The sequence below is a fragment of the Eschrichtius robustus genome, chromosome 21 (assembly GCF_028021215.1).
Source record: "Eschrichtius robustus isolate mEscRob2 chromosome 21, mEscRob2.pri, whole genome shotgun sequence".
Taxonomy (NCBI): domain Eukaryota; kingdom Metazoa; phylum Chordata; class Mammalia; order Artiodactyla; family Eschrichtiidae; genus Eschrichtius; species Eschrichtius robustus.
The window spans coordinates 14645265-14669394 of NC_090844.1; the positions used below are offsets into that span (position 1 = coordinate 14645265).

General features: G+C 39.6%; 1 protein-coding gene across 1 annotated transcript; it reads left to right on the forward strand.

Annotated features, from left to right (window-relative positions):
- Positions 1-4710: 4710 nt before the first annotated feature.
- Positions 4711-14591, forward strand: TLR3 (toll like receptor 3). The gene is made up of 6 exons (XM_068531963.1): positions 4711-5071; positions 6266-6357; positions 7080-7531; positions 9048-9239; positions 10899-12751; positions 12989-14591. The coding sequence occupies exons 3-6, from the start codon at positions 7088-7090 to the stop codon at positions 13215-13217; spliced, it is 2718 nt and encodes a 905-aa protein (XP_068388064.1). The 5' UTR covers positions 4711-5071; positions 6266-6357; positions 7080-7087; the 3' UTR covers positions 13218-14591.
- Positions 14592-24130: the final 9539 nt, after the last annotated feature.

Sequence of the window (24130 nt, forward strand, 5' to 3'; positions counted from 1 at the left end):
TAAAGCCATCTGGTCCTGGGCTTTTGTTTGTTGGAAGATTTTTAATCACGGTTTCAATTTCAGTGCTTGTGATTGGTGTGTTTACATTTTCTTTTTCTTCCTGGTTCAGTCTTGGAAGGTTGTGCTTTTCTAAGAATGTGTCCATTTCTTCCAGGTTGTCCATTTCATTGGCATATAGTTGCTTGTAGTAATCTCTCATGATCCTTTGTATATCTGCAGTGTCAGTTGTTACTTCTCCTTTTTCATTTCTAATTCTATTGATTTGAGTCTTCTCCCTTTTTTTCTTGGTGGGTCTGGCTAATGGTTTATCAATTTTGTTTATCTTCTCAAAGAACCAGCTTTTTGTTTTATTGATCTTTGCTATTGTTTCCTTCATTTCTTTTTCCTTTATTTCTGATCTGATCTTTATGATTTCTTTCCTTCTGCTAACTTTGGGTTTTTTTTGTTCTTCTTTCTCTAATTGCTTTAGGTGTAAGGTTAGGTTGTTTATTTGAGATGTTTCTTGTTTCTTGAGGTAGGATTGTATTGCTGTAAACTTCCCTCTTAGAACTGCTTTTGCTGCATCCCATAGGTTTTGGGTCGTGGTGTTTTCATTGTCATTTGTTTCTAGGTATTTTTTAATTTCCTCTTTGATTTCTTCCTTGTACTTCTTTTCTTCCTTTCTTCTCTCATGATAAATTGTTTTCTATTCAGTTTAGGGCAAATTATGCCCAATCTCTAGAAGTCTCCTCTATTATTGTATTTAGGTCACTCAAATATCCCCCAAAAACTGAACTCAAAACTAATGTCAAGACATCAAGGGGTCAATTGTAATATAGTTTTAAAAAATGCTCTCTTGACCCAGTTTTGAGGCCCTGGCCAGGGGTCGGTCAGCTCCTCTTCTTAAAGAACTTACTCATTTCCCTTGTGGGCCTTTCACACTCCAGGCCACTGTACCACAGGTAATTTAAACAGAAAGGAATGTTACCATTTCTTTTGAAATGGTATTGATGTTAAAGTGTACATTCAACTCTTATATAGGCCTATTTCTAGGTAAAGAGTAAAGAATAAGATTAACATTTTATACAGGCTGTAAACTCTAGCTTACAGCTTTCTGAATTCCACTAGGTTTATGTACTTTTTCTCCAAATCTTTAGCCAGTAAACCTCCCCCTCCCCACCTTCCTTTCACTTTTACTTCTCATTTTTTAAGGACCAGTTCTCATATTCTTATTATAAATCATCCCAGATACAGATATAGCTTCCTGTTAGGAGAAAAGCAAGAAGCATGTTCAAAAGCAACTGCCTATCCTTTTCAACACTGGATGCTCTCTTTAATTTTCTGTGTTGATTCAAAATTTGCATTATAAAATGGAGATCGACCTGCATGAGCATTAAACTGTCACCAATGACCAGTTTAATCTGATTACAGTAAATTATTAGTTGCTTTTGATACTTTGAACTTCTTTGTGTTGTGTGATTGTTAATGGCTTTGTTTGACATTTATAACTCCATTCACTGGATGCCCAGTAGGCATCAGTTCATTCAAATTTAATTAGGATATTTAAAGTGTAGGATGATATCATATTGTATATCAACTATACTCCAATTTAAAAGAAAGGGAAAAAAGTAAGAATAACAAGGGCAAATGCTCTTAACAGCAGATTTTGATTTGAAATCAAGCTGCTCCTCACATAGACAGGGGTAGCACCATGACGGTTATTTATTTAATCATGACTCTGTAGAACAATTCCAGGAGGCCAATTTACTCATAATAAATACTGGAAAAATGTCCAAGTTGAAAGTAAATAAATAAATAGAAAGAAAGTAGGATGATAGTGAAGTTTGGTCTGGAATTTTATTTTATCCTATTTTGTTTATTTTTTGCCGTGCCACGCGGCATGTGGGATCTTAGTTCCCTGACCGGGGATCGAACCCATGCTTCCTGCAGTGGAAGTGTGGAGTGTTAACCACTGGACCTGGAATTTTATTTTTCATATTAATAAATGAATATCAAATTTAAGGCATAGAGTTTGAAGAGACCTTCACCATATCCTGAGACTGTCAGTGAAGGAGGGTGAGACCATTCACCCGAACCCACCTCCCAGATTTACAAGAGAGAGGAAGATATCACCACTTTTCATCTACCACGTAAAATTACAAAAAAATAAAAAATAAGGAAAAGCTCAAGTTAAGCTAGAAGCTCTGTGTGTCAAATGTTGGTTTCTTTTTCAGAGGGGAAGTTCAAGTTCAGTCCTGCTCAGTGGACATGAGTGAGAGTAACAGGAGGGGCACAGTGTTATTTCTTCTCATTAAAGTTCTTGCTGAGTTTGTTGTCTGACAACAAACTTAATTTAAACCAGCTGAAGCTCAGTGAGCAGAAATGGAAATGACACTGACAAGAGGAACTGCACCTTTACTTTAGAGAAAGAGTTCACAAAGAAAAAAGAAAAAGAGATGCCTTCTGGAATTTCAGACAGTTCAGAGCAGGACCATGTCCTTTCTGAATGGTGGCTGTGAAGGGAGATAGGTCAGCACAGTTCAAAATGATGGTCTATCTGATGCTCTGAGGGAAATGTAACTGTTTATCTAGGTCCATAATATACTTATCACATTGTTAACCCATGGGAAGTTTTTGTTTGTCTGTTTTGGAATCATAGTTAACATACAGTATTATATTAGTTTCAGGTGTACAACATAGTGATTTGATATTTTTATACATTATGATCACCACAATAAGTCTAGTTACCATCCATCACCATGCAAACTTGTTCCAAGATTATTGACTATATTCTTTATGCTGTACATTACACACCGGTGACATTTATTTTGTAGCTGGAAGTTTGTACTTCTTCATCCACTTCACCTACTTCATCTGTTCTCCTGCCTGCCCCCGTCTGGCAACTACCAGTTTGTTCTCTGTATCTATGAGTCTGTTTCTGTTTTGTTTGTTTGTTTGTTTCTTTCTTTCTTTGTTCTGGTTGTTTCGAGTCCACATATGGACATATATCATAGTTTTGATTTAATTCTCTTAAAAAGGGAAAAATAAACTTTTTCACTGTAGCACCTACCACCATAATAGCTAAATAAGTTAATGCATAATTGAGAAATACACACTGGAGAGAAACTGACCTGTGTTGTATTTAGAAGCCAGCATGAATTAAGGACTATTAATATCTGGATGAGAACTGGTATTATGCCTAAACTGATTATTGCATTATGAGACTACCAATAAAAATTATTTTTTGGAAGCCATTCTTTAGTTCAACCAACATTATGAAAAACCTGATATTTACAAGAAGCCCTAAGGCATAAGAGATGGGTGTGTAGGGTTGTGGGGGGAATGAATTTCATTTATCTGATGATACCCAACATATCACTCCAAATTTTTTTGGTTTAAAACATGAGTCACTTATTTGTTTACTCCTCTGGGATTTTGGCAGGACTTGTGGGGACAGCTCGTCTCTGCTCCGTGGGGCATCAGCTGGGGTGACTCAACTGGGATTGGAAAATCCACTCCCAATATGGCTTACTCAATGGCTGTCTTCTGGGTGCTCAGTTGGAGCTATTGGCTAGACCCTCGGTTCTCCTCCGTGTTGCCCTGCACAAGGCTAGGCTGGGCATCTCACCACACAGCGACTGGGTTCTGAGAGGAAGAGGGACAGTCCTAATATGCAAATGCTTATCCAGCCTTGCCTGGCTGCATGCTTACTAATATCCCGTTGGCCAAAGCTAGTCACATGGTCAAGCCCAGGGTCAATGTGGAGACCACACAAGGGTCTGAATACTGAAGAGCAGCCTGGTTCACTGGAGCCCAAAGTGACAGCCTACCATGGAAGACTGGCCGGAGAGTCACACACAAAGAGCACACCCTGTCCTGCCTTCAGGGACTCACAGAGAAGAAACCTTTTGAATAGTAGTAACGTTTTACTGCACATCCCAATGGGTAGATGTGGGGGACAGTCGTTTGCCTGCTTATGCCATTATATCATAGATGTGACTTCAGAATCAGAAAAGTGTAACCACAAGGTGGTCCAGCTAAGGCTGGAGCCCAGGAAAGGGCATTTTGCATCCTGATACAAACTAACTTCTTGCTCTCAATTCCGCAGTCAAGCTAATGACATGTTTCAACTGTTCCAAGCTGTTTTCTTACTTTACTAGTATAAAGCATTAAGGCAACTTGCGGTATGTCCTCAGGCAGATCCCTCACCTAGCTCTGTTTCGTTTTCCTCACTTCTCAAACAAGGGAGCTGGATTCAGTGATCTCTACAGTTCCTGCCAATTGTTATATTTTACTGTATAACATTATAGTTATCCTATGATGTTATATCAACAATGAAAACGTGTTGCTTTTTTGACGAGCATGTTCCTTACACTAGTTGAAGTCAGTAAAGCTAATTGATAACTAAATAGTGAATCTGAACTTTCTCCGGTCTCATCTATTTGTTCCCTAACAGATTCTGACCATGTAAAGTGGAACAGCATGAGTTAGGACCGGCTCCTGGCTTTGCCAAGCCCAGCTCTTTCTCTGCTGTGAAACTTGGTCTCTTTGATCAAAAGGTTAATTTCTGCATTATTTGTCTTACAAAGTTGCTAAGAAGATAAAGTGAGATAAGAGAAGTGAAAGTGCTTAGCTTTGATTGGGGACTGAGTTTTTTTTCTGTCCCTCTAACCGATTCTGACCGCTGTGCATCAGGCTTTGGTTTAAAAAAAAAAAAATAGAGGAATTCGCTCTCAGTTAGATATTCATTAACCTCTAGAGCCCTGCCCACATCAACGGGCGAGGTCTTAATTCTTTCAACTTTTTCTGTTGCTAAATCTGTGACCCTCTTAATAAAACCCAAGGGACTGTACAGAAGAAGAAAAAACAAGACATTTTTAAGAAACAATGTAAAATACCTCTTGCTGAGATTGTGATTTTTTTCCTTTGCCCTTCTTAGAATGTACCAAGGGGAAAACGTTGTTTTTGTTTTTTTTTTAAACTTTAGTTTCACTTTCCAGATTGCAGCAAACTTCCTCACTTCCCAGATGAAAACGACTGGATTTGGACTAATGAAAAAAGGAACGGTCAGCTGCCGTCAGAGTAAGTGAAGGTGTGTATTTTAAATTCTTCCTGGGATGGGATCTCTCATGTTGGGTACAGCTAGAATGCTTGTTGGCTTTAGCATTCTTTGATCTTTCTTGGATCTGGTGCTTGAGATCGAGTCAGAATCATTCAACATGGAGAGTGGAAAAAGGGGAAAGAATATAGGGGTGAAGAGACTTGTATCACAACTCAGAGAACAAGGGACAGCAACAGTTTCTCATTAACATGATAAAACATTTTATGCAGTATTTTTTATTTCCTTTGTAGTGTTCTGTAACTGGGAAAGCACATTAGGGAAGCGATGGAAATCATTCGGCAACAGCCTTTTTAAAAAAATCACAGCTTTGTCTTAAAGATGCAAAGCCCTGTGAGCTTTAAAGAGCTTATCTCCTTTTCTCAGTTTTCTTGGCTGGAGAGGAGACAGGAGCTGGCATTTTATAATGGGCTTGACAAGGAGAAAACACTTCAGGTATTCCTAGGAGTAAGAAAATGGCTTTCTTTGGCCTCATAAAGGAAAACGGAAGAAGATGAGACATGGAAAGATCTTCAGGTGTGTAGCAAGGTCAGAAATGAGCACATATGGGCTGGTCGGCCTCAGGCGGTACTGGTTTCAGGAAGTTGGCTCCCAACTTTACAGTAGGATTATGTGTTAGTGTGTATCTGCAGATAGATGTGCCTGCATAAATTTAGGGGAAAAAATATTGTGAATTTACAAACCAAACTGTACAAGCCAAACTGCAAATAATGATTAAGCACCCTGGCGGCAGATGCCACGTCCCAAACATGATGCAATATTGTCTTTTACTTGGACAAAGAAATGTGTAATCCTAGGTTTTTCAAAATTGCAAGGCCCAGTGAATCTACTTTTCATCTCTTTTAAACTTCCTTTGTTTCTGTTACGTCTCATGAAACATCAACTCTTCACTCTAATTTCATTCTCTCCCTTTTTTGTTTGTTTGTTTTACTGTAGCACATTCTAGAATAACTTTTTCATGAGTCTGTGCATATCTCAAAATGCTTCTTGCCCTTATCTTTAATTGTTCAGCCTCATATGAAATTTGGGGTACAAAATTATTCCCCCTGCACGTTTTGAAAGCTTAGCACTGTTGTTTTCTAGTGGCTCATGTTGCTGATGAAAAGTTTTGTGGCAATCAGGATCTCTTTCCTCTGGAAGTAATTGATCATATGTTCTCCTTAAAAGGTTTTAGGATTTTTTTGGTGGATGATCACAATTCTGACGTTTCAGAAGAGTCTGTGTCTTTTTCCTTTTTCACTCATCCTGCCTGGCATTTGGTGAGTCTCTTCCATCAGGGGAAGTGTATCTTCATATCTGGGAATGTCTTTCAGTCCTTACATGTTTTGTAAATGGCTTAATCCTTCTCAGTATTTCTTATCTCTAGCTACAGCCCTTCCAGAAGAGGTAAATGTCACCTAGGCAAGGAGGGGAATATATTTCAGGTACTATGCCTGTGAGTTGGTAAATAGAGGTAGTACCCTTATGGTACTGGAAAGAGAGTTTTCAGAATAGGCTTTAGAACTGGAACACTAGATTAAATGAAATTAAAAAATAACTAAGGAAAAATGTGAAGAGGATGAGGAAATAGTATAATTAAGTTCCTCATCTTTTTGGTGGGAAGAAACTACTTAAAGTCCAGAAATGAAGAAATAGAAACATAAGCATATTATTTAGGTTTGTGGAAGTGACCATGAGAATTAAAAGTAGAAACAGTCAAGAGGTTTACCTTGGAAAGTTGCAAATGGGGTGGAGGTGAAGAGCAAGGAGGGAGTTTGTTTTTTGATCCTTTTTTGTGCTGATTGAATTATTTCCATTTGATGTATTACTTGTATAATACGTACTTGTATATCATAAATGTTACGAGTAATGAGATCACATTGGTTACATATATTACATATATAGTCACATTTGTTGCATATATTACAAGGAATAAACCAATGCATATGGAAGCACATGTTATTAATGCTGCCCATTACTTTTTATGTTTTTCTTTTATAAGGCAAAATCATGAGCAGGTATTTGCTTTATCGTATCTACTCCTTTTTGGGACTGTTGCCCTTTTGGATACTGTGTACATCTTCTACCAACAAATGTACTGTTAGACATGAAATAGCTGACTGCAGTCATCTGAAGTTGACTCAAATACCTGATGACCTCCCAACAAACATAACAGTGTTGAATCTTACCCATAATCAACTCAGAAGATTACCACCTGCCAATTTTACAAGATACAGACAACTTACTATCTTGGATGGAGGATTTAACTCCATCTCAAAGCTGGAGCCAGAATTGTGCCAACGTCTCCCTTTGTTGGAAATTTTGAACCTCCAACACAATGAGCTATCTCAGCTTTCTGATAAAACCTTTATCTTCTGCATGAATTTGACTGAACTCCATCTAATGTCCAACTCAATCCAGAAAATTCAAAATAATCCCTTTAAAAACCTGAAGGTAAGATGGAAATGAATATTTCCATGTAAGAAATGAAAAATATGTTATCGAATATTGTTTCAAGTCATTTATGCATCTTTAGACTTCATATCTAAATATCAAGGTGAAGAATAAGAAATCTGGTCTACCCAAATGGGAAGAGGGGGGCTCCACACACAAATATGGCCATTATGATTGGAAATATTTTCAAGAGAGCAAATACCGTAATTTTAAAGAACTCTCCTCTCTTGCATCCTTCCACTAGAAATAGAACTTAGATTCAAGAGGTAGAGACCAGAGAGGAATCAGAATATCCCATGAAGAATGGCAAATAAACTCTCCACACTGCTGACTTAGTACCTGCAATAATGAAAAAATATGTCGAGTCCAAATTCTAATTTAAATAAAATTAACAAATTGATGCGTGAGAAAGCCATCTGTTCAGCTAAAAATTACATACTTTTGATTTAAGAAATCTTCTACAGTATTGCTTTTCAGTAGCTACCACCTTTTTCTTGTCAGTACTTTGCTTGAATTTTAAATCTGTGAAAAAATATGCTAGTGTGTTTAAATCTGAGGCAATTATTAAGTGCTTTTCTTATATCAAAGCTATTTTCAGAACTCTGTTTTCTTCATTTTGTGGGCTTATAAAAAACTGAGCATTCCTCGACCTCAAATACCAAGAATAATATACAAATTTAAATATTCTTAGAAACATTTATAAAATGATTTGCTTGCTAGCTAGGGATTTGAAATTCTTTCTTGTGCCTTCTTAGATTCTGATGTAGATGAAATGATGTCTTTGGGCACAAAGACCTCAAAATCTGGTTAATTGCTGGCAAAATGTTATTCTTATTTTTAAAACATAAATAGAAGTCTTAAGCTCTTTGATAGACATTACATAAGATATTGCCCTAACATATATCAGTTTTTCCTTACATTTTACCTGAGTGGAAGTTTACATGTTCAAAGGTAGCACAAAGTGACAAAACATCCTACAGCACAGACAAAACAAAAAAATAATATTCTGAACTAGTCATGATGCAAAATTTACATAACTACCAATCTTTCTCAATATGAAAATCTTTTAAAAATTTCATGAACAGCAGCATTCTCCTCATGCTTCTTAAGAAAATATTTCTTCATCTTTTTTTTGTTGTTTAGTTTCAAGGTTGATGCATGACACTATGTTTGATAAGCCACATGAATATTTCTTACATCATAAATAAATGCTTATTATAAATAAATAAGTAAATAAAAAAGCTTATGAATATTCCTTACATCACGATTAAATAAGCTTAAGTCATTTTATTTTGGTAAGAGAAATAAGGTGATTCTTTGAATTAAGAAATTAGTCTTTGTAGCAATGGTATTTTCGATCACAATCAAGATTTTTTATTACTCCTACCGTCAGTTTTCTATAAAATAATAAAGATGTGACATTTTGCTGTCCAGTTATTTCTAAGATTCATGTACATTTAAAAGAACTATTTTTCATGGCAAGACTGTAACTTATATACATATTTTTTCCCCTCAGAATTTAATCAAATTAAACCTAGCTCATAATGGTTTATCATCTACTAAATTAGGAACTCAGCTGCAACTGGAAAATCTCCAAGAGCTTCTACTATCAAATAATAAAATTTCTGCACTAAGACGTGAAGAACTTGATTTCCTTGGCAACTCTTCTTTAAAAAGATTAGAGTTGTCATCAAATCAAATAATGGAGGTAAGATAAAAAATTTTGTGTTGTACTTTTAAGTGTGGGCAGTCCCTAATTGTGTCACGTGGGTAAGAATCTAAAGGTAGAGATAGAGAAAGAGGTGATAACCTTTGTCACGTCTTCTAGAAATCCTTCACACTTCCTGCTTAGGATCATTGATGTCATCCACACAAGAAAGGGAGTTTGGTAGCAATTAGGAGCTGGAGCTCTGCTGTCAAACAGAAGTGGGTTAAAATCCTTGATCCATTACAGACCAGGACTTTGGCCTTGGGGAACTTAACCTCTCTGGGTCTAGTTTCCTTGCCTATGAAGTGGAAATAATACCATCTATTGCACAAAATCCCTGGAAGAATTGGGGGCTTCCCTGGTGGCGCAGTGGTTGGGAATCTGCCTGCCAATGCAGGGGACACGGGTTTGAGCCCTGGTCTGGGAAGATCCCACATGCCGCAGAGCGACTGGGCCCGTCAGCCACAATTGCTGAGCCTGCGCGTCTGGAGCCTGTGCTCCGCAACAAGAGAGGCCGCCGTAGTGAGAGGCCCGCGCACCGCGATGAAGAGTGGCCCCCACTTGCCGCAACTAGAGAAAGCCGTCGCACAGAAACGAAGACCCAACACAGCCATAAATAAATAAATAAATAAAATTAAAAAGAAAAGAAAAAAAAAAAAAACCAAAAGGTTTTGGCCCATCAAAGCTGGGTTTCCGGCAGTGTTAGACCAGGGCCCCATGCCCTTAGCAGCTGTGCTGTGTTGCCTCTCTGAGGATGATGGTGTATCCTGCCTTTTAAAAGTAATATCATAACATGAATATCCTCCATGTCATTAAGAATTATTCACAAACTTAATTTTAGTGACTGCAAAATTATCCTATCCTATAGATTTACCATAATTAATCTAATCATTTCCTGCTTTGTATTTTGACTCACTTTCTTCCACATTTCTCTCGTGTCATCCATTGGCCCTAACATCTCACAAGTGACACAGTAGAAATCAGAGCCTCTTTGCTCTCCCAGGAGACTTGAGCTCTATCCTCTCTGGATCCCTTCCCTCCTGCCCCTGCTCTCTTGCTCCAGCGCTGAGTCTCATAGCAGCCAAGGCTTCTAGTGTGGGACTGGGGGGCAGAGCGGAAGGGAGCTGGAAACACAGTAAGGAAATAGTCAGGAGAAAACCTTGGTGGGAAGACAGAGAGGATCGCTGGAGCTCAGAGTCATAGAAAGGAAAGTCCATGTCAATGCTTCATAATAAAATCCACCCATTCATTCCAGAATGTTCACTGAGAGCAGTGGTCACAAAGAGAGAAACAGGATCTGCCCCAGAGGTGACTTTACAAACAGTCTATTAATTACAATAATACTCAGTGTGATGAAGTAAAAGTACCAGGAGACTTAACTTAGCCTGGGAGATCAGGGAAGACCCTCTGAAGAAGTGGCATCTAAGCTGATACATGGATGCTGAGTAGTAACCAGTGACCAGGGGAGGCAAGGGCTGGAGCGGGAGGTGGGTGATACGGGTGCAGAGGAAGGAGCGGGGAGACAGAGGAATGGAGAGAAAACCCAGAGAAGGTGGTGAAAGAGGAAAGGGGATTGAGTAAAGAATATGCCTGTTTTTCAAGGGTCGTACAGACTCGTTGTGTTTTGGTTATTAACCTCTTTTTCCGTCCCACTCTTAGTTCTCTCCAGGGTGTTTTCATGCAATTGGAAAATTATTTGGCTTCTCTCTGAACAATGCCAAACTGAGCCCCAGTCTCATAGAAGAGCTCTGCTTGGAATTATCAAACACAAGCATTCAGAATCTGTCCCTGAGCAACAACCAGCTGTACACAACCAGCAACACGACTTTTGTTGGGCTGAAGCAGACAAATCTCACAGTGCTCGATCTTTCCCATAACAGCTTAAGTGTGATTGGTAATGATTCCTTTGCTTGGCTTCCACATCTAGAATACCTCTTTCTGGAGTATAATAATATAGAACATCTGTCTTCTCGCTCTTTTTATGGGCTTTCCAATGTGAGATACCTGAATTTGAGACGATCTTTTACTAAACAAAGCGTTTCCCTGGCTTCACTTCCCAAGATTGATGATTTTTCCTTTCAGTGGCTAAAATTTTTGGAGTATCTCAATATGGAAGATAACAACTTTCCAGGCATAAAAAGCAATACTTTCACGGGATTGACAAGGCTGAGATGTTTAAGTCTATCCAACTCCTTCTCAAGTTTGCGAACTTTAACAAATGAAACATTTTTATCACTTGCTGGTTCTCCTCTGCTCACACTCAACCTAACCAAAAATAAAATCTCAAAAATAGAGAGTGGTGCTTTTTCTTGGTTGGGCCACCTAACTGTACTTGACCTTGGCCTTAATGAAATTGGGCAAGAACTCACAGGCCAGGAATGGAGAGGTCTAGAAAATATTGTTGAAATCTACCTTTCCTACAACAAATACCTAGAGCTGACTAGCAACTCTTTTGCCTTGGTTCCAAGCCTTCAACGACTGATGCTCCGAAGGGTGGCCCTTAAAAATGTGGATAGCTCCCCTTCACCTTTTCACCCTCTTCCTAACCTGACCATTCTGGATCTAAGCAACAACAACATAGCCAACATAAATGATGAACTGTTGAAGGGTCTTGAGAAACTAGAAATTCTGGATTTGCAGCATAACAACTTAGCTCGCCTCTGGAAGCATGCAAACCCTGGCGGTCCTGTTCATTTTCTGAAGGGTCTTTCTCACCTCTACATCCTTAACTTAGAGTCTAATGGCTTTGATGAGATCCCAGCAGAAGTCTTCAAGGACTTACGTGAATTGAAGAGCATTGATTTAGGATTGAATAATTTAAATATCCTTCCACCATCTGTCTTTGATAATCAAGTGTTGCTAAAGTCATTAAGCCTTCAGAAGAATCTCATAACATCTGTTGAAAAGAACGTTTTTGGGCCAGCATTCAAGAACCTGAGTAATTTAGATATGCGCTTTAATCCATTTGATTGTACATGTGAAAGCATTGCCTGGTTTGTTAATTGGATTAATAATACCCATACGAACATCTCTGAACTATCAAGCCGTTACCTCTGCAACACTCCACCTCAATATCGTGGTTTCCCAGTGATGCTTTTTGATATATCACCCTGCAAAGACAGTGCCCCATTTGAACTCCTTTTCATGATAAATACCAGTATCCTATTGATTTTCATCTTTATTGTACTTCTCATCCATTTTGAAGGCTGGAAGATATCTTTTTATTGGAATGTTTCAGTACATCGAGTTCTTGGTTTCAAAGAAATAGACAGACAGCCAGAACAGTTTGAATATGTGGCATATATAATTCATGCCTATAAAGATAGGGATTGGGTCTGGGAACACTTCTCCCCGATGGAAGAAGAAGATCATACACTCAGATTCTGTCTGGAAGAAAGGGATTTTGAGGCAGGTGTCCTTGAACTTGAAGCAATTGTTAATAGCATCAGAAGGAGCAGAAAAATTATTTTTGTTATAACACAGAATCTACTGAAAGATCCATTATGCAAAAGGTAGGTGAACACTCTGAAATCTGAAGTGTATTCTCGTTCTTAAATTGAGCTTTTAAATGTTACTAACATTATTACTCACAACTCAAAGTATTTTAAAAATAAAATTAAGAAGAAACGTAACCTGATTTTTAGTGACAGATTAAAGTTAATTACAAGGGAAATGTTAATTTTAGAGCTTTGGGCTATTAAAAACTGTATATTGATATATACCGTAATTCAGTTATTTTTTTAACTTAGATTCAAGGTGCACCACGCAGTTCAGCAAGCTATTGAACAAAATCTGGATTCCATTATATTGATCTTTCTTGAGGATATTCCGGATTATAAACTGAATCATGCGCTCTGTTTGCGAAGAGGGATGTTTAGATCTCGCTGCATCTTGAACTGGCCGATTCAGAAAGAACGGGTAAATGCCTTTCATCATAAATTGAAAGTAGCACTTGGTTCCAGAAATTCAGTACATTAAATTTATTTAAAGAGTAAATTAAAGGAGTAGCTTTCCTAATTTAAGAAAGGTCCATGGTAAATTTACATTTTACTTGATAATAATGTAAATCTGTTCATTCATACTTATCAATAAGAATACCACAAGTATCTCTCTTCTATGGAGATATATCTCCCTATTTCAGGCCTTTTATTACTAATCAAGTTAATTTGACCCAAAATGAACAGATAAGAATATCCTTTACTAATGAATACACAATTGGGTTACTGAGGCCTATCAAAACAAAGTTTTAAAGTATTTCTCATTTAAAGAAAAGTTAGAGGTATATGAGTGTTTGTGATAATTATATTTGGGTTTTTTTTCTGGATGCACTCAGAATAAAATATAACTTTTATGGGTACAATGCTATTTCAATTGTGAAAGAGTAAAATATACAGCCATGTTTTTAAAAGTTGAATCAGCAATTTTTCAACTGAAAAACTTTATATTTTAGTGGTACCTGTCACAGTGTTGATTTTGTTAAATGTTAAATACCATTTTAATATACGTACTCAGGACAGAAAACATTTGCACTTCATTTTGATTACTTAATAAATAAATATTTTAATAAATACATTTCCTAATATTTGGAATTCTGCTATATGAGGCATTAGAAGACACTATTCTTTTACTTAGAAGTATTGCAGGAAGGCTTATTTCCTAAAGGTTAATTAGTAGATTGGCTTTGTGGAAACAAAATACTTTCTTCCTTTGGTCACAGATTTGGCCCTGGCCAAATCACGTGGTTCCACTGGGATTTTTTTGACTACTGATCTTGAAAATTACAGTGATAAACAAAATCTTGACTATTCCCAAATCATTACTGATGATGATCCTGGTATAATACATTCCCATAGAATATATTATTATACCATAAAAAAGTATGCTGTGTGTAAATTAGTCCTTATGATTATTTTAAGTTTTATTTTTGTTTTACAATAAAAAGAGTCTGATTAGTGGAAATAGACATGAATAGCTTTTAAAAACCTTTATAGTTCTGGTATTCAAATATAAAGGAGAGTTGAAATGATCATGTTGAGATAATTTATATACTTGAAGCACTCATTTGTCTGCTGAATTGAGGGAGCATTTGAGATGTCACACTTTGGAACTTCGATTTAAATAGTTCCGTATTCTCGGGGCTAAGTTCACATAATCCTAAAAAAAACGTAATACCCGCTGTACTGCTGATTCTGAAGGACTCTACAACAACATGAATATACGGAGAACTCATTTTCACTCTCTCATTATACACCACCCTCACACTTGAGACATGTGTTTTGTCGTTTTTTTGTTAAGATTTGTTTTCTAACTGTGAAATAATCCTGTTTTAATTTGGCATCATAAAATAAAAATCACAACTAGTTTTTTCGTGATGCACTTTGTATGTTATCTATCAATATTCTCAACCTCACTGAAATATTTCTAAATCTATTATTATTATTATGAATTTATCAATATATTGTCAGTTTGTGGAAAGCAGAGCAGGAAGTAATTTTGCTTTCTTTCTCTTGTCTATTTGTTTATGAGGTAGTTGATTACATGCGCACAATTTAAATTGAGCTCAAATGTCATTTTTGTAGAAGTTGCTTAATATTTATGAGGTTAGGCTATACAAGGGGTGGCCTGTTTAACTGAATATAATTAAAACTCGTAAAAGGCATAAGCCTTGACTTGTGTTTGACCCACACAGGAAGCAGCATCCTGAACTCTGCAGGCTATCCTCTCTAACTGTTCTCAGGAGGAGTCCATCTCCCTTGGGTTCAAGACAAAGGGAGTGCAGAAAATGATGTTTTGCTGACCTATTTAATTTACACACGTGAACTGACTTGTCTGAATGCTCTCAGGATGTCATCATGTAATCGGTTCACCCCAACTCCTTCCCGTTTTCACTTTTAAAACAAAATCCAGCTGAATCAACAACATGGAGTTTGAAATAAATCTAGGAATTTAGATTTTACCTAAAAAGGACACCTTTTAGGCTGTAATAAGAAGTAGACACAATCAATTTGTTAGTGAGTAGGGGGGTTTTCAATGCCATTTATTTAACAGTGTTTACTTTTCCCAATGTCTACCTTAGATTATTTGTAGAAGGGTCTCAGTAGTAAGTGATGGTGATCATGAGAAAACGTAAAGATGTTCCAACTCAAGAGCTCAAAATACATTTCTTGCGATCTATAGAGACAGTGGGCATCAGAGATCTTTTGGGGGTGATGAAAATGTTATAAAATTGGATTATGGTAATGATTTCACAACTATGTAAATTTACTAAAAATCGTTGAATCATACACTTAAAACAGGTGAATTTTTAGTACAAAATTATATATTAATTATTTATTAGTAAAGCTGTCAAAAAATTGTATTCATTGAGGAGCTAGCTACATGTGCCTAGCCTTGTGCTAACTAAGCACTACGGAGTATGATTGGATATGAAATGTATTGTAGGAAATGGGGCAGTAGGAGTTGGGGTAGGAAGGGATTCTTGGGGATAGACCTGGACAAGGAAGGCTCCATGGAAGAAGATCAGACCTTTCAAAGGCGGGTAGGATTTTGGTGAGTGAGGAGGAAGGTGGAAAGGAGGGAGGGAGACATGAGTTGGTGTTGGGAGACAGTGGAGATACTGTGGAGGATGGAACCATGTTGCAGAGGGCGTGGCAGAGGAGTTTAGATTTAAGAGGTTAGGTATTTTGAAATTGTAACGTTATCGGTTTCTATTGGCAAAACCAGAAATTATAATAAAATTCCCTCTTGGGGTCTGTTACTTAGATTTATGTGACACCTAGTTGAATAGAGGAGCATAACTTATAATTTCACAGTCCAAACATCCAGGCTTACTTTCACATAATAGAAGGGGATTTGAAGCGGTTTTTTTCCCAATAAATATATAAGCCTGTATTAAAATAGCAAAGCATGACAATCAATTGATCATTAGTTACTAATTACACCAGGTGATATGTTAGCCATTCTTAGCTCTTGCAACTAAGCTTTGATCCATCTTCCTGTCCAAGGAAGAAACTGGGTCTGTTATGTGACTTCCCACCCCCAGTTTAACAAACAATCATGAGGGAGGAGTCATGGCACTTTTCAATGGTGGAACTTTTCCAGTTCTGTGTGAGAATTTCTGGGAAACCTGTTTTGAATTCTTAGCTTGCTTTTATCTTAAGTCAGTTCCCCAGGAAACAGACTCCAAGATGGAGATTAACTGAAGCAGGTTAGGGGAGGGCTCTGATTTACAAGGGAGTGAAATAAGCTGGATTGGGAACAGAGAGAACGATGAGCTTTGAGTCAATTGCAATTGCAGCTGAGGCCTTAGTGGACCCCATGGGGAGCTCTGGAGTGGGAATGGCCCTACAGAGTTGACGCAAATCTAGGCGTAGGGGCTAGACTGCTATACCCTCACGTCAACCAGTCATTGGATGTAGACAGCCCCAGGAAGGAAGTATGACTTGAGCAAAAAGCTTTGCTACAAAGCAATTCCAAAGCAGGGGCTCAGTTGTGAAACATCAGAAGGCAACACTCTGGGCACCTGGAAGAACAGATGCCCAAGCCCTTGATGGCGAGAGCTTGGTGGTTCACTACAGCGTCCACTACACCTTCTAAGGTATTTATCGTTCCATTGGTTTCTTTAAGCACTTCTTCAAGGTTGCAGCCATTTTATTTTTAAAAAATAAAGTCTCTTCCAGAAATTATCAATCTGCCCTGATCTATGGATTTTGAAGAGGCAGAAAAAAGTGAACCAACTCAAGCTCTGGAGCTCACAGAGGATAATACTAAAGAAGATAGCATTGTCCCATTTGCTTAAGTTAAGTTTCATAATGTTATCAGTGCAACTATATTTGTTCAGTCAATCAAGGTGATGAAGAAACAGCAAGAATTTCAGTTTACTTTTTTTTTTTTTAATTAATTTATTTATTTATGGCTGTGTTGGGTCTTCGTTTCTGTGCGAGGGCTTTCTCTAGTTGCGGCAAGGGGGGGCGACTCTTCATCGTGGTGCGCGGGCCTCTCACTATCGCGGCCTCTCTTGTTGCGGAGCACAGGCTCCAGACGCGCAGGCTCAGCAATTGTGGCTCACGGGCCCAGTCACACCGCGGCATGTGGGATCCTCCCAGACCAGGGCTCGAACCCGTGTCCCCTGCATTGGCAGGCAGATTCTCAACCACTGCGCCACCAGAGAAGCCCCCCAGTTTACTTTTATTGGTACTCTAGTCCAGACAACTCTTGTGGGACTCCTTCTTTGATATACCACCCGCTGCCCTACACACCATGCAGAGCGAATCACTTCATTACTTATGCATCCATAGTACTTTATTCATACCCTTAGTCCAACTGCACATCGGGTTCTGCACACTGTTTAGATCTGAGTCTATCCTGAACCCGCAGAACATGAGCACCTTGAAAACAGGGAGCTTCATCTTATTCATCTTACTCGCCTTGATATCTAGATGAATGACTGGAACATAGTAATTTTTCAAGCAAGAGTCTGGGCTGAAAAGTAAATGTTAGATTGGTGTTGTGGCAGTGGAAATAGACATGTTAGCTTCTTTTGAAATATATTTTTACCATCAGGAAATTTTGTATTTGGTAGTTCTGTTTCTGGGAGAGAAAATAAACAAAGAGAATCAGGATGCTCCAAAATTCCCTCCAACCTCCTGCAACTCTGCAATACCTATTCCAAAAACATGCCGGTATGCCACGTAGGAATGGTCCAGGGAGTTCCAGGTCCCTACTTAAATAAAACCTTAGTTTACATTCTAAGTTTTCTTGGGATGTTGTCTCTTTCTTTTCATGCTTCATCTCTAATCATTTCCTCCTCTTTACGTAGCCCCTGACACACAGTAAGCAGTCGCAAAATGTTTGTTGATTGAATGATTAAAGGATTAAGTGAATGAATATACCATGATCTTCAGTCACCCAGAACTATCTGCAGTTCCCCAAACGTGCTTTGCCCTTTCAAATTGCCATCCTCATGTAAATGTGGTCTGCTTTCACTGCTGTCCTATCTCCTTCTTTCTTGGCTAAATTTGGTAGTTTCAAGGGTTAGGTCAGGTATCAGCTTCTCCTATAAGGAGACCTAACCCTTGACTCAAGCCTGACCTAACTTTTGAAATTTACAGCCTTCCTAAACACACCTCCTCCATAGGATGAGTTAGTAGGACTTTATCTCGTACCAAGTACTCTTGTATAGGAAGGGCTCAGTCTCCTAAATACTAGGAATGCCTGGGGAAGAGTCTCAGGAGAGAGTAACCTTAAGATCCACCGTTATTGATGCAAGAATCTGTACAAACCCTGGTAGAGGAAAGGGCTTTGCCTCGGCTGTGGCCTTGGAGCGGGCTCTCAGGTCAGAGACTTTTCTCCACTCTACCCGTTTGCTGAAGGTAACCCTTTGGTGCAAGGGGATTTAAAGAGCTGTTCTTCTGCTGGGGTTGTTTTGGTGTGAAGCAATCTTGACTGGATAAACAATGGGTCAAATGAGAACGTCCTTCCTCAGAGAAACCCGGTTACCTAAGCAGTGGTAAGAAACAGAGGCTCCCTCTAGAGTTCCCTTATAAGAGTTCCACCTTCCCAGCCTGGCAGCTTAGTGATTCTGCAGCCTCTTCTGATGTAATTTAGCTCTGGCAGCTCACAGGGCATTCCCTGACCTTAAAGTGTGTGTGCTCCCAAAATCAATCCTAGCCCAGAGGGAGCAGAACATCCCTCCCCACCAGCAGATCACGCTTATCAGGAGGCACCTGATGTTTCTGAACAGAATAGCAGAGTCTATAGAGGGAAGATGGTATGTCAGGGAGGGATGGTCCAGGGCTGTGGTTAGGAAACTGAAGTTCTTGTTAATCCTGGCATAGTAGGTTTTGAGCATGGTACCTCTGAATAAATTCCAGGAGGTGCCATTGGGCACAGTTCAAACTTTCAGGACAGACTCAGCAGTTACATAATATACCCTCCATTTTCCTCCTATCCCTCTTATTTCTCTTTTTACCTACCTTCAATCTCTTTCTATTCCTCTCTGTTCTCCCTGAATTATGCCCCACTGTGGAGGCTTGCTTAGCAGAAAAACACAAACATTAAAAAAAAAAAAATCCTGTTAGGAAACTTTAATGTACCTTCAATTGATCTAAAGGACGGCACTCTACTGCAAGTCCAGGCATCACTTCTCATCTTGGCTATACTTGGGGAACTTTATACTTGTGGATACTATCAAAACAACACTGAGGGGCTTCCCTGGTGGTGCAGCGGTTAAGAATCTGCCTGCCAGTACAGGGGACACGGGTTCTAGCCCTGGTCCGGGAAGATCCCACATGCCGCGGAGCAACTGGGCCCATGCACCACAACTACTGAGCCTGCGCTCTAGAGCCCACGAGCCACAACTACTGAGCCCGTGTGCCTAGAGCCCATGCTCTGCAACAAGAGAAGCCACTGCAATGAGAAGCCCATGCACCACAACGAAGAGTAGCCCCCGCTCGCGGCAAGTAGAGAAAGCCCGCGGGCAGCAACGAAGACCATTTGTAGAAATGAATTCCCACAAAGAAACGGAAAGTAGTGAAACAAGTAAAGTGTTTATTAGGAGGAAAAAGAGTACTTGTGAATAGGCACACATGGTTGAACTCAGAGAGTCGCACCCTCGTGGTAGTTTGACTCACTTATATGGGGCATGTCTTCCAGGTTTCCTTTGGCCAGTCATCTTGCTTTGCCTGGTTCTGAGTCTGTATTTGGTTTAACTCAGGGTCCTCCCATGTATGCGTGCATCTCTTAGCCAAGATGGATTCTAGCCAAGAGGCCTATGGGTAGGTTGACATCACTCCCTTTTTGACCTCCAAGGAGCCTTTCTGCACATGTATAGTCAGGAAGGTCTCCTTGACCTTGAGAATGAGAAATATGTGGTCTCTATCTTTTAGCTGGGCGGGGCTCGCCTCTCCTATTATCCTCCTGCTGTGATCTTCATCTCGGATTACCTGTCCGCAGGGGACAAACTCCAACTGCTCAGCCGAGGGCCCATCTATCTCCGGCCTCATTGTCACTTCTCTTTCAACTTATTTTTCTTTCGTTAAGATGTTCTATAAGCCTGATTTCTAACCACCCTTTTGAGTTACTCATCACTGAGTTCTCCTGTGTGTATGTGAAAGAATCTTAAATTGGGCACACCCCCTGCCATGGCTGTTCCTTCAGCTGAGTGCTGCACACCAAGGGCTCTGTCTGTGAAAGGAATCCCGTGCTTGGTGTCGCCATGACATGGAGTTTTGCATGCAGATCGATTTAAAATGTACCTCTTGTTTACATAATTTGCATAATTTAAAAACATAATGTTGCCAAACTTTGGAAGTGTTAATGTTCAAACTGAAAATCTCCACTACCTGTAACTTTCCCTCTGGATCAGTATGTGGTTTATAATCCCAGCCAGTCGTTTGATCTGTTCCAGTGTAATTTCCATGAGCTCTGCTTCAACTGGAGAACTAGTCTTTGTGAATTTTTTGTACATAAGTGTCTGTCACAAATATTTTAGCAAACACTTTCTATTTCTCTGGCTTGTGCATATCTTGGCTGGCATTACAGAAAAATAGTGCAAACATTATTCCCTTACTGGGAAACTTTTTAATTTTTCTCTCGTTCATCTATCTTTTGTCAGTCTTTTTCAGGGCCCAGCCAATGAACCTAAGGTGGGTAGAGGGAAAAAATAATTTTCTTCCTCTCCTACAATTGCAAAACTTTTTTTAGAACTCTTAACCAGTTCTTCAGTTCTGAAGTTTCCTCTCTGTCCCTTTTTTGGAGCATCTTAGTTTGTGAAATCTTTTTCATGAAGAGTCAAGGATTTTTACTCTTTTTCTCCCCAGCAATTACCTTGCTTCTGTGAATTTTTTCAGATTTCAATTTACTGATCTTTCACAAGACTGACACGTATTGTGGAACACCCGTTCAGGTGCCCGATGCAGAGTAAGGCCAAACAATCTGCAACGTCGGAGTTTGGAACAGAGAAAGGTTTACTGCAAGGTCAAGCAGGGAGAACAGGTAGCTCATGCTCAAAAAACCCGAACTCCCCAATGGTTTTCAGGAAAAAGTTTTTATAGGCAAAATTTAGGGTGAGGGCTGCAGGGTGTGCAACTTTCTTCTGATTGGTTGGTGGTGAGATAACAGGGAGGTGTTCCAAGACTCAGCCAGAAGTTTCCATCCTCCACGTGGATGGGGGCCTTAGTTCCTGCAGAAGAACTCAAAGATATTGTTATGTGTATTCCTTGAGGAGGAGCCAGGACCCTGCTTTGATGGCTGCACTATTGTTTCTTGATTGTTCCTCCTTTGTTTCTGCATTCCCTCATTTCCCCCATTAGTAACTGTTTGAATCAGCCTTTTGGAACCCAGGGAAGGTCTAGGAAGCTGAAGAAACCTTTTCCTACAAACAAGAAACAGGGGACATGGAAGGATTTGTACCCAGGAGGGCCCCACAGGGTCCTGTTCTGTTTCATAAGTCTTGCACACCAGTTATTATGTGCTAAAACTGATGCTTTATTCTGAATCAAACTCTCAAGCACAAGGCTGCTGTGTACCTCCAAGTTCTCTTTAAGCACAAACTTGGACGTGCAGACCCTTGAAGTGGACAGAGATCTGCTGGTGAGACCTAATGCCACTGAGCTCAGCAGCCCTACTGCACTCACGGATTTCCTGTGCTCGGCTGGAGGGCGACGCAGCCCAGGAAGGGTCAGGGCACAGCTTCAGGTGGCTGCTGCCTGAGTCCTGGGCTTCATCTGTGCTGCGATAAAGAGCATCCTTTCAATGTAACCTGGTGTCACATGTGATGAAAACTAACATCTACTGAGAGCTTACCCTGTGCTAGGCTCTGTTCCAGTTCCCAAGCATGTATCAATTAATGTAACTATCAGAGTCCCATTATTTGAGATAGGCACCGCCCCTGGATTACAGGTGAGGAAACTAAGGAACACAGAGAGACTTGGTTGTTGGCCAGTAGCAGAGATAATACGAACCTAGGAAGTCCAGCTCCAGAGGCCCCCATACTGTACCGTCTTCGTCAAGGTGCTTAGTAAATATTTGTTGGATCAGCAAATACCTCTCCTTGTCCAGAAGTTTAGTGTGGTTTTTTTGTTTGTTTTTTTTTTAAATTAATTAATTTATTTATTTATTTTTGGCTGTGTTGGGTCTTCGTTTCTGTGCGAGGGCTTTCTCTAGTTGCCGCGAGCGGGGGCCACTCTTCATCGCGGTGCGCGGGCCTCTCACTATCGCGGCCTCTCTTGTTGCGGAGCACAGGCTCCAGACGCGCAGGCTCAGCAATTTTGGCTCACGGGCCCAGTTGCTCAGCGGCATGTGGGATCCTCCCAGACCAGGGCTCGAACCCGTGTCCCCTGCATTGGCAGGCGGATTCTCAACCACTGCACCACCAGGGAAGCCCTAGTGTTTTATTTTAGTAATAAAATTTGATAGTACTTTTTCTTTATAGAATATTGGCCTTGGTGTCGTGCTAAGTGAGACAATTTAAATCCCTAAACAGATTAATTCCTCAGGTTATTTGTTTCAACTTTCAGATTTTCAAAACATAACATTTCTTCATAGCAACATGGCCATCACTTAATACTTTCTCAATGATGTAGCCAAGCATTATTATACACATCAGAAAACCAGTTCATTAAATTGTTAATTGACCAATGTAAGCATAAGAGTTTTATCACATAAAACATGGCTGTGACATTTCTAATAAAGTCCGTCTAAAATCAACACTGCCGAAGTTAGAAACAATGATCTACTGCATTTACTTTCATTTCCTTACTCTGCCTGAGCCAGACCATTGTGGTACATCACCTGGGGCTCATGTTTTGAGAATGGCATGCTACAGGTAATTAACAGAAAAGCCTGGTAGCATCTAACATCTGTCTGAAAGCCTGTTGATGGATGAACAATGGGTATAAAAGACCTAGCATCTTGTGAAGAATTGTTTATCATGTTTGCAATTATCGGTCATTTTCAAAGGACCCTCAAACAAAAGGATCAATCATTCATCTATTGTGCATTCTTCATGAAGCTGGCTGGCCAGAAGTTTACATCCACTGTTTAACCCACAATGATATTTTTCCCCGTCCTTTTTATATTTTCTGTCATCCTCCCTGTAGATTTTTTTTTTCTGTCGCACAGTGCGGCATGTGGGATCTTAGTTCTCTAACCAGGGATGGAACCCTTACCCCCTTCAGTGGAAGCACGGAGTTAACATCTTTATTGGAGTATAATTGCTTTACAATGGTGTGTTAGTTGCTGCTGTATAGCAAAGTGAATCAGCTATATGTATACATATATCCCCATTTCCCCTCCCTCTTGCTTCTCCCTCCCACCTTCCCTATCCCACCCCTCTAGGTGGTCACAAAGCACCGAGGTGATCTCCCTGTGCTATGCAGCTGCTTCCCACTAGCTATTTTACATTTGGTAGTGTATATATGTCCATGCCACTCTCTCACTTCATCCCAGCTTACCCTTCCCCCTCCCCGTGTCTGCAAGTCCATTCTCTGCGTCTGCGTCTTTATTCCTGTACTGCCCCTAGGCTCTTCAGAACCACTATTTTTTTTTTTTTTTAGATTCCATATATATGTGTTAGCATACGGTATTTGTTTTTCTCTTTCTGACTTACTTCACTCTGTATGACAGACTCTAGGTCCATCCACCTCACTACAAATAACTCAATTTCATTTCTTTATATGGCTGAGTAATATTCCATTGTATATATGTGCTACATTTTCTTTATCCATTCATCTGTCGATGGACATTTAGGTTGCTTCCATGTCCTGGCTATTGCAAATAGAGCTGCAGTGAATATTGTGGTGCCTGACTCTTTTTGAATGATGGTTTTCTCAGGGTATATGCCCAGTAGTGGGATTGCTGGGTCATATGGTAGTTCTATTTTTATCTTTTTA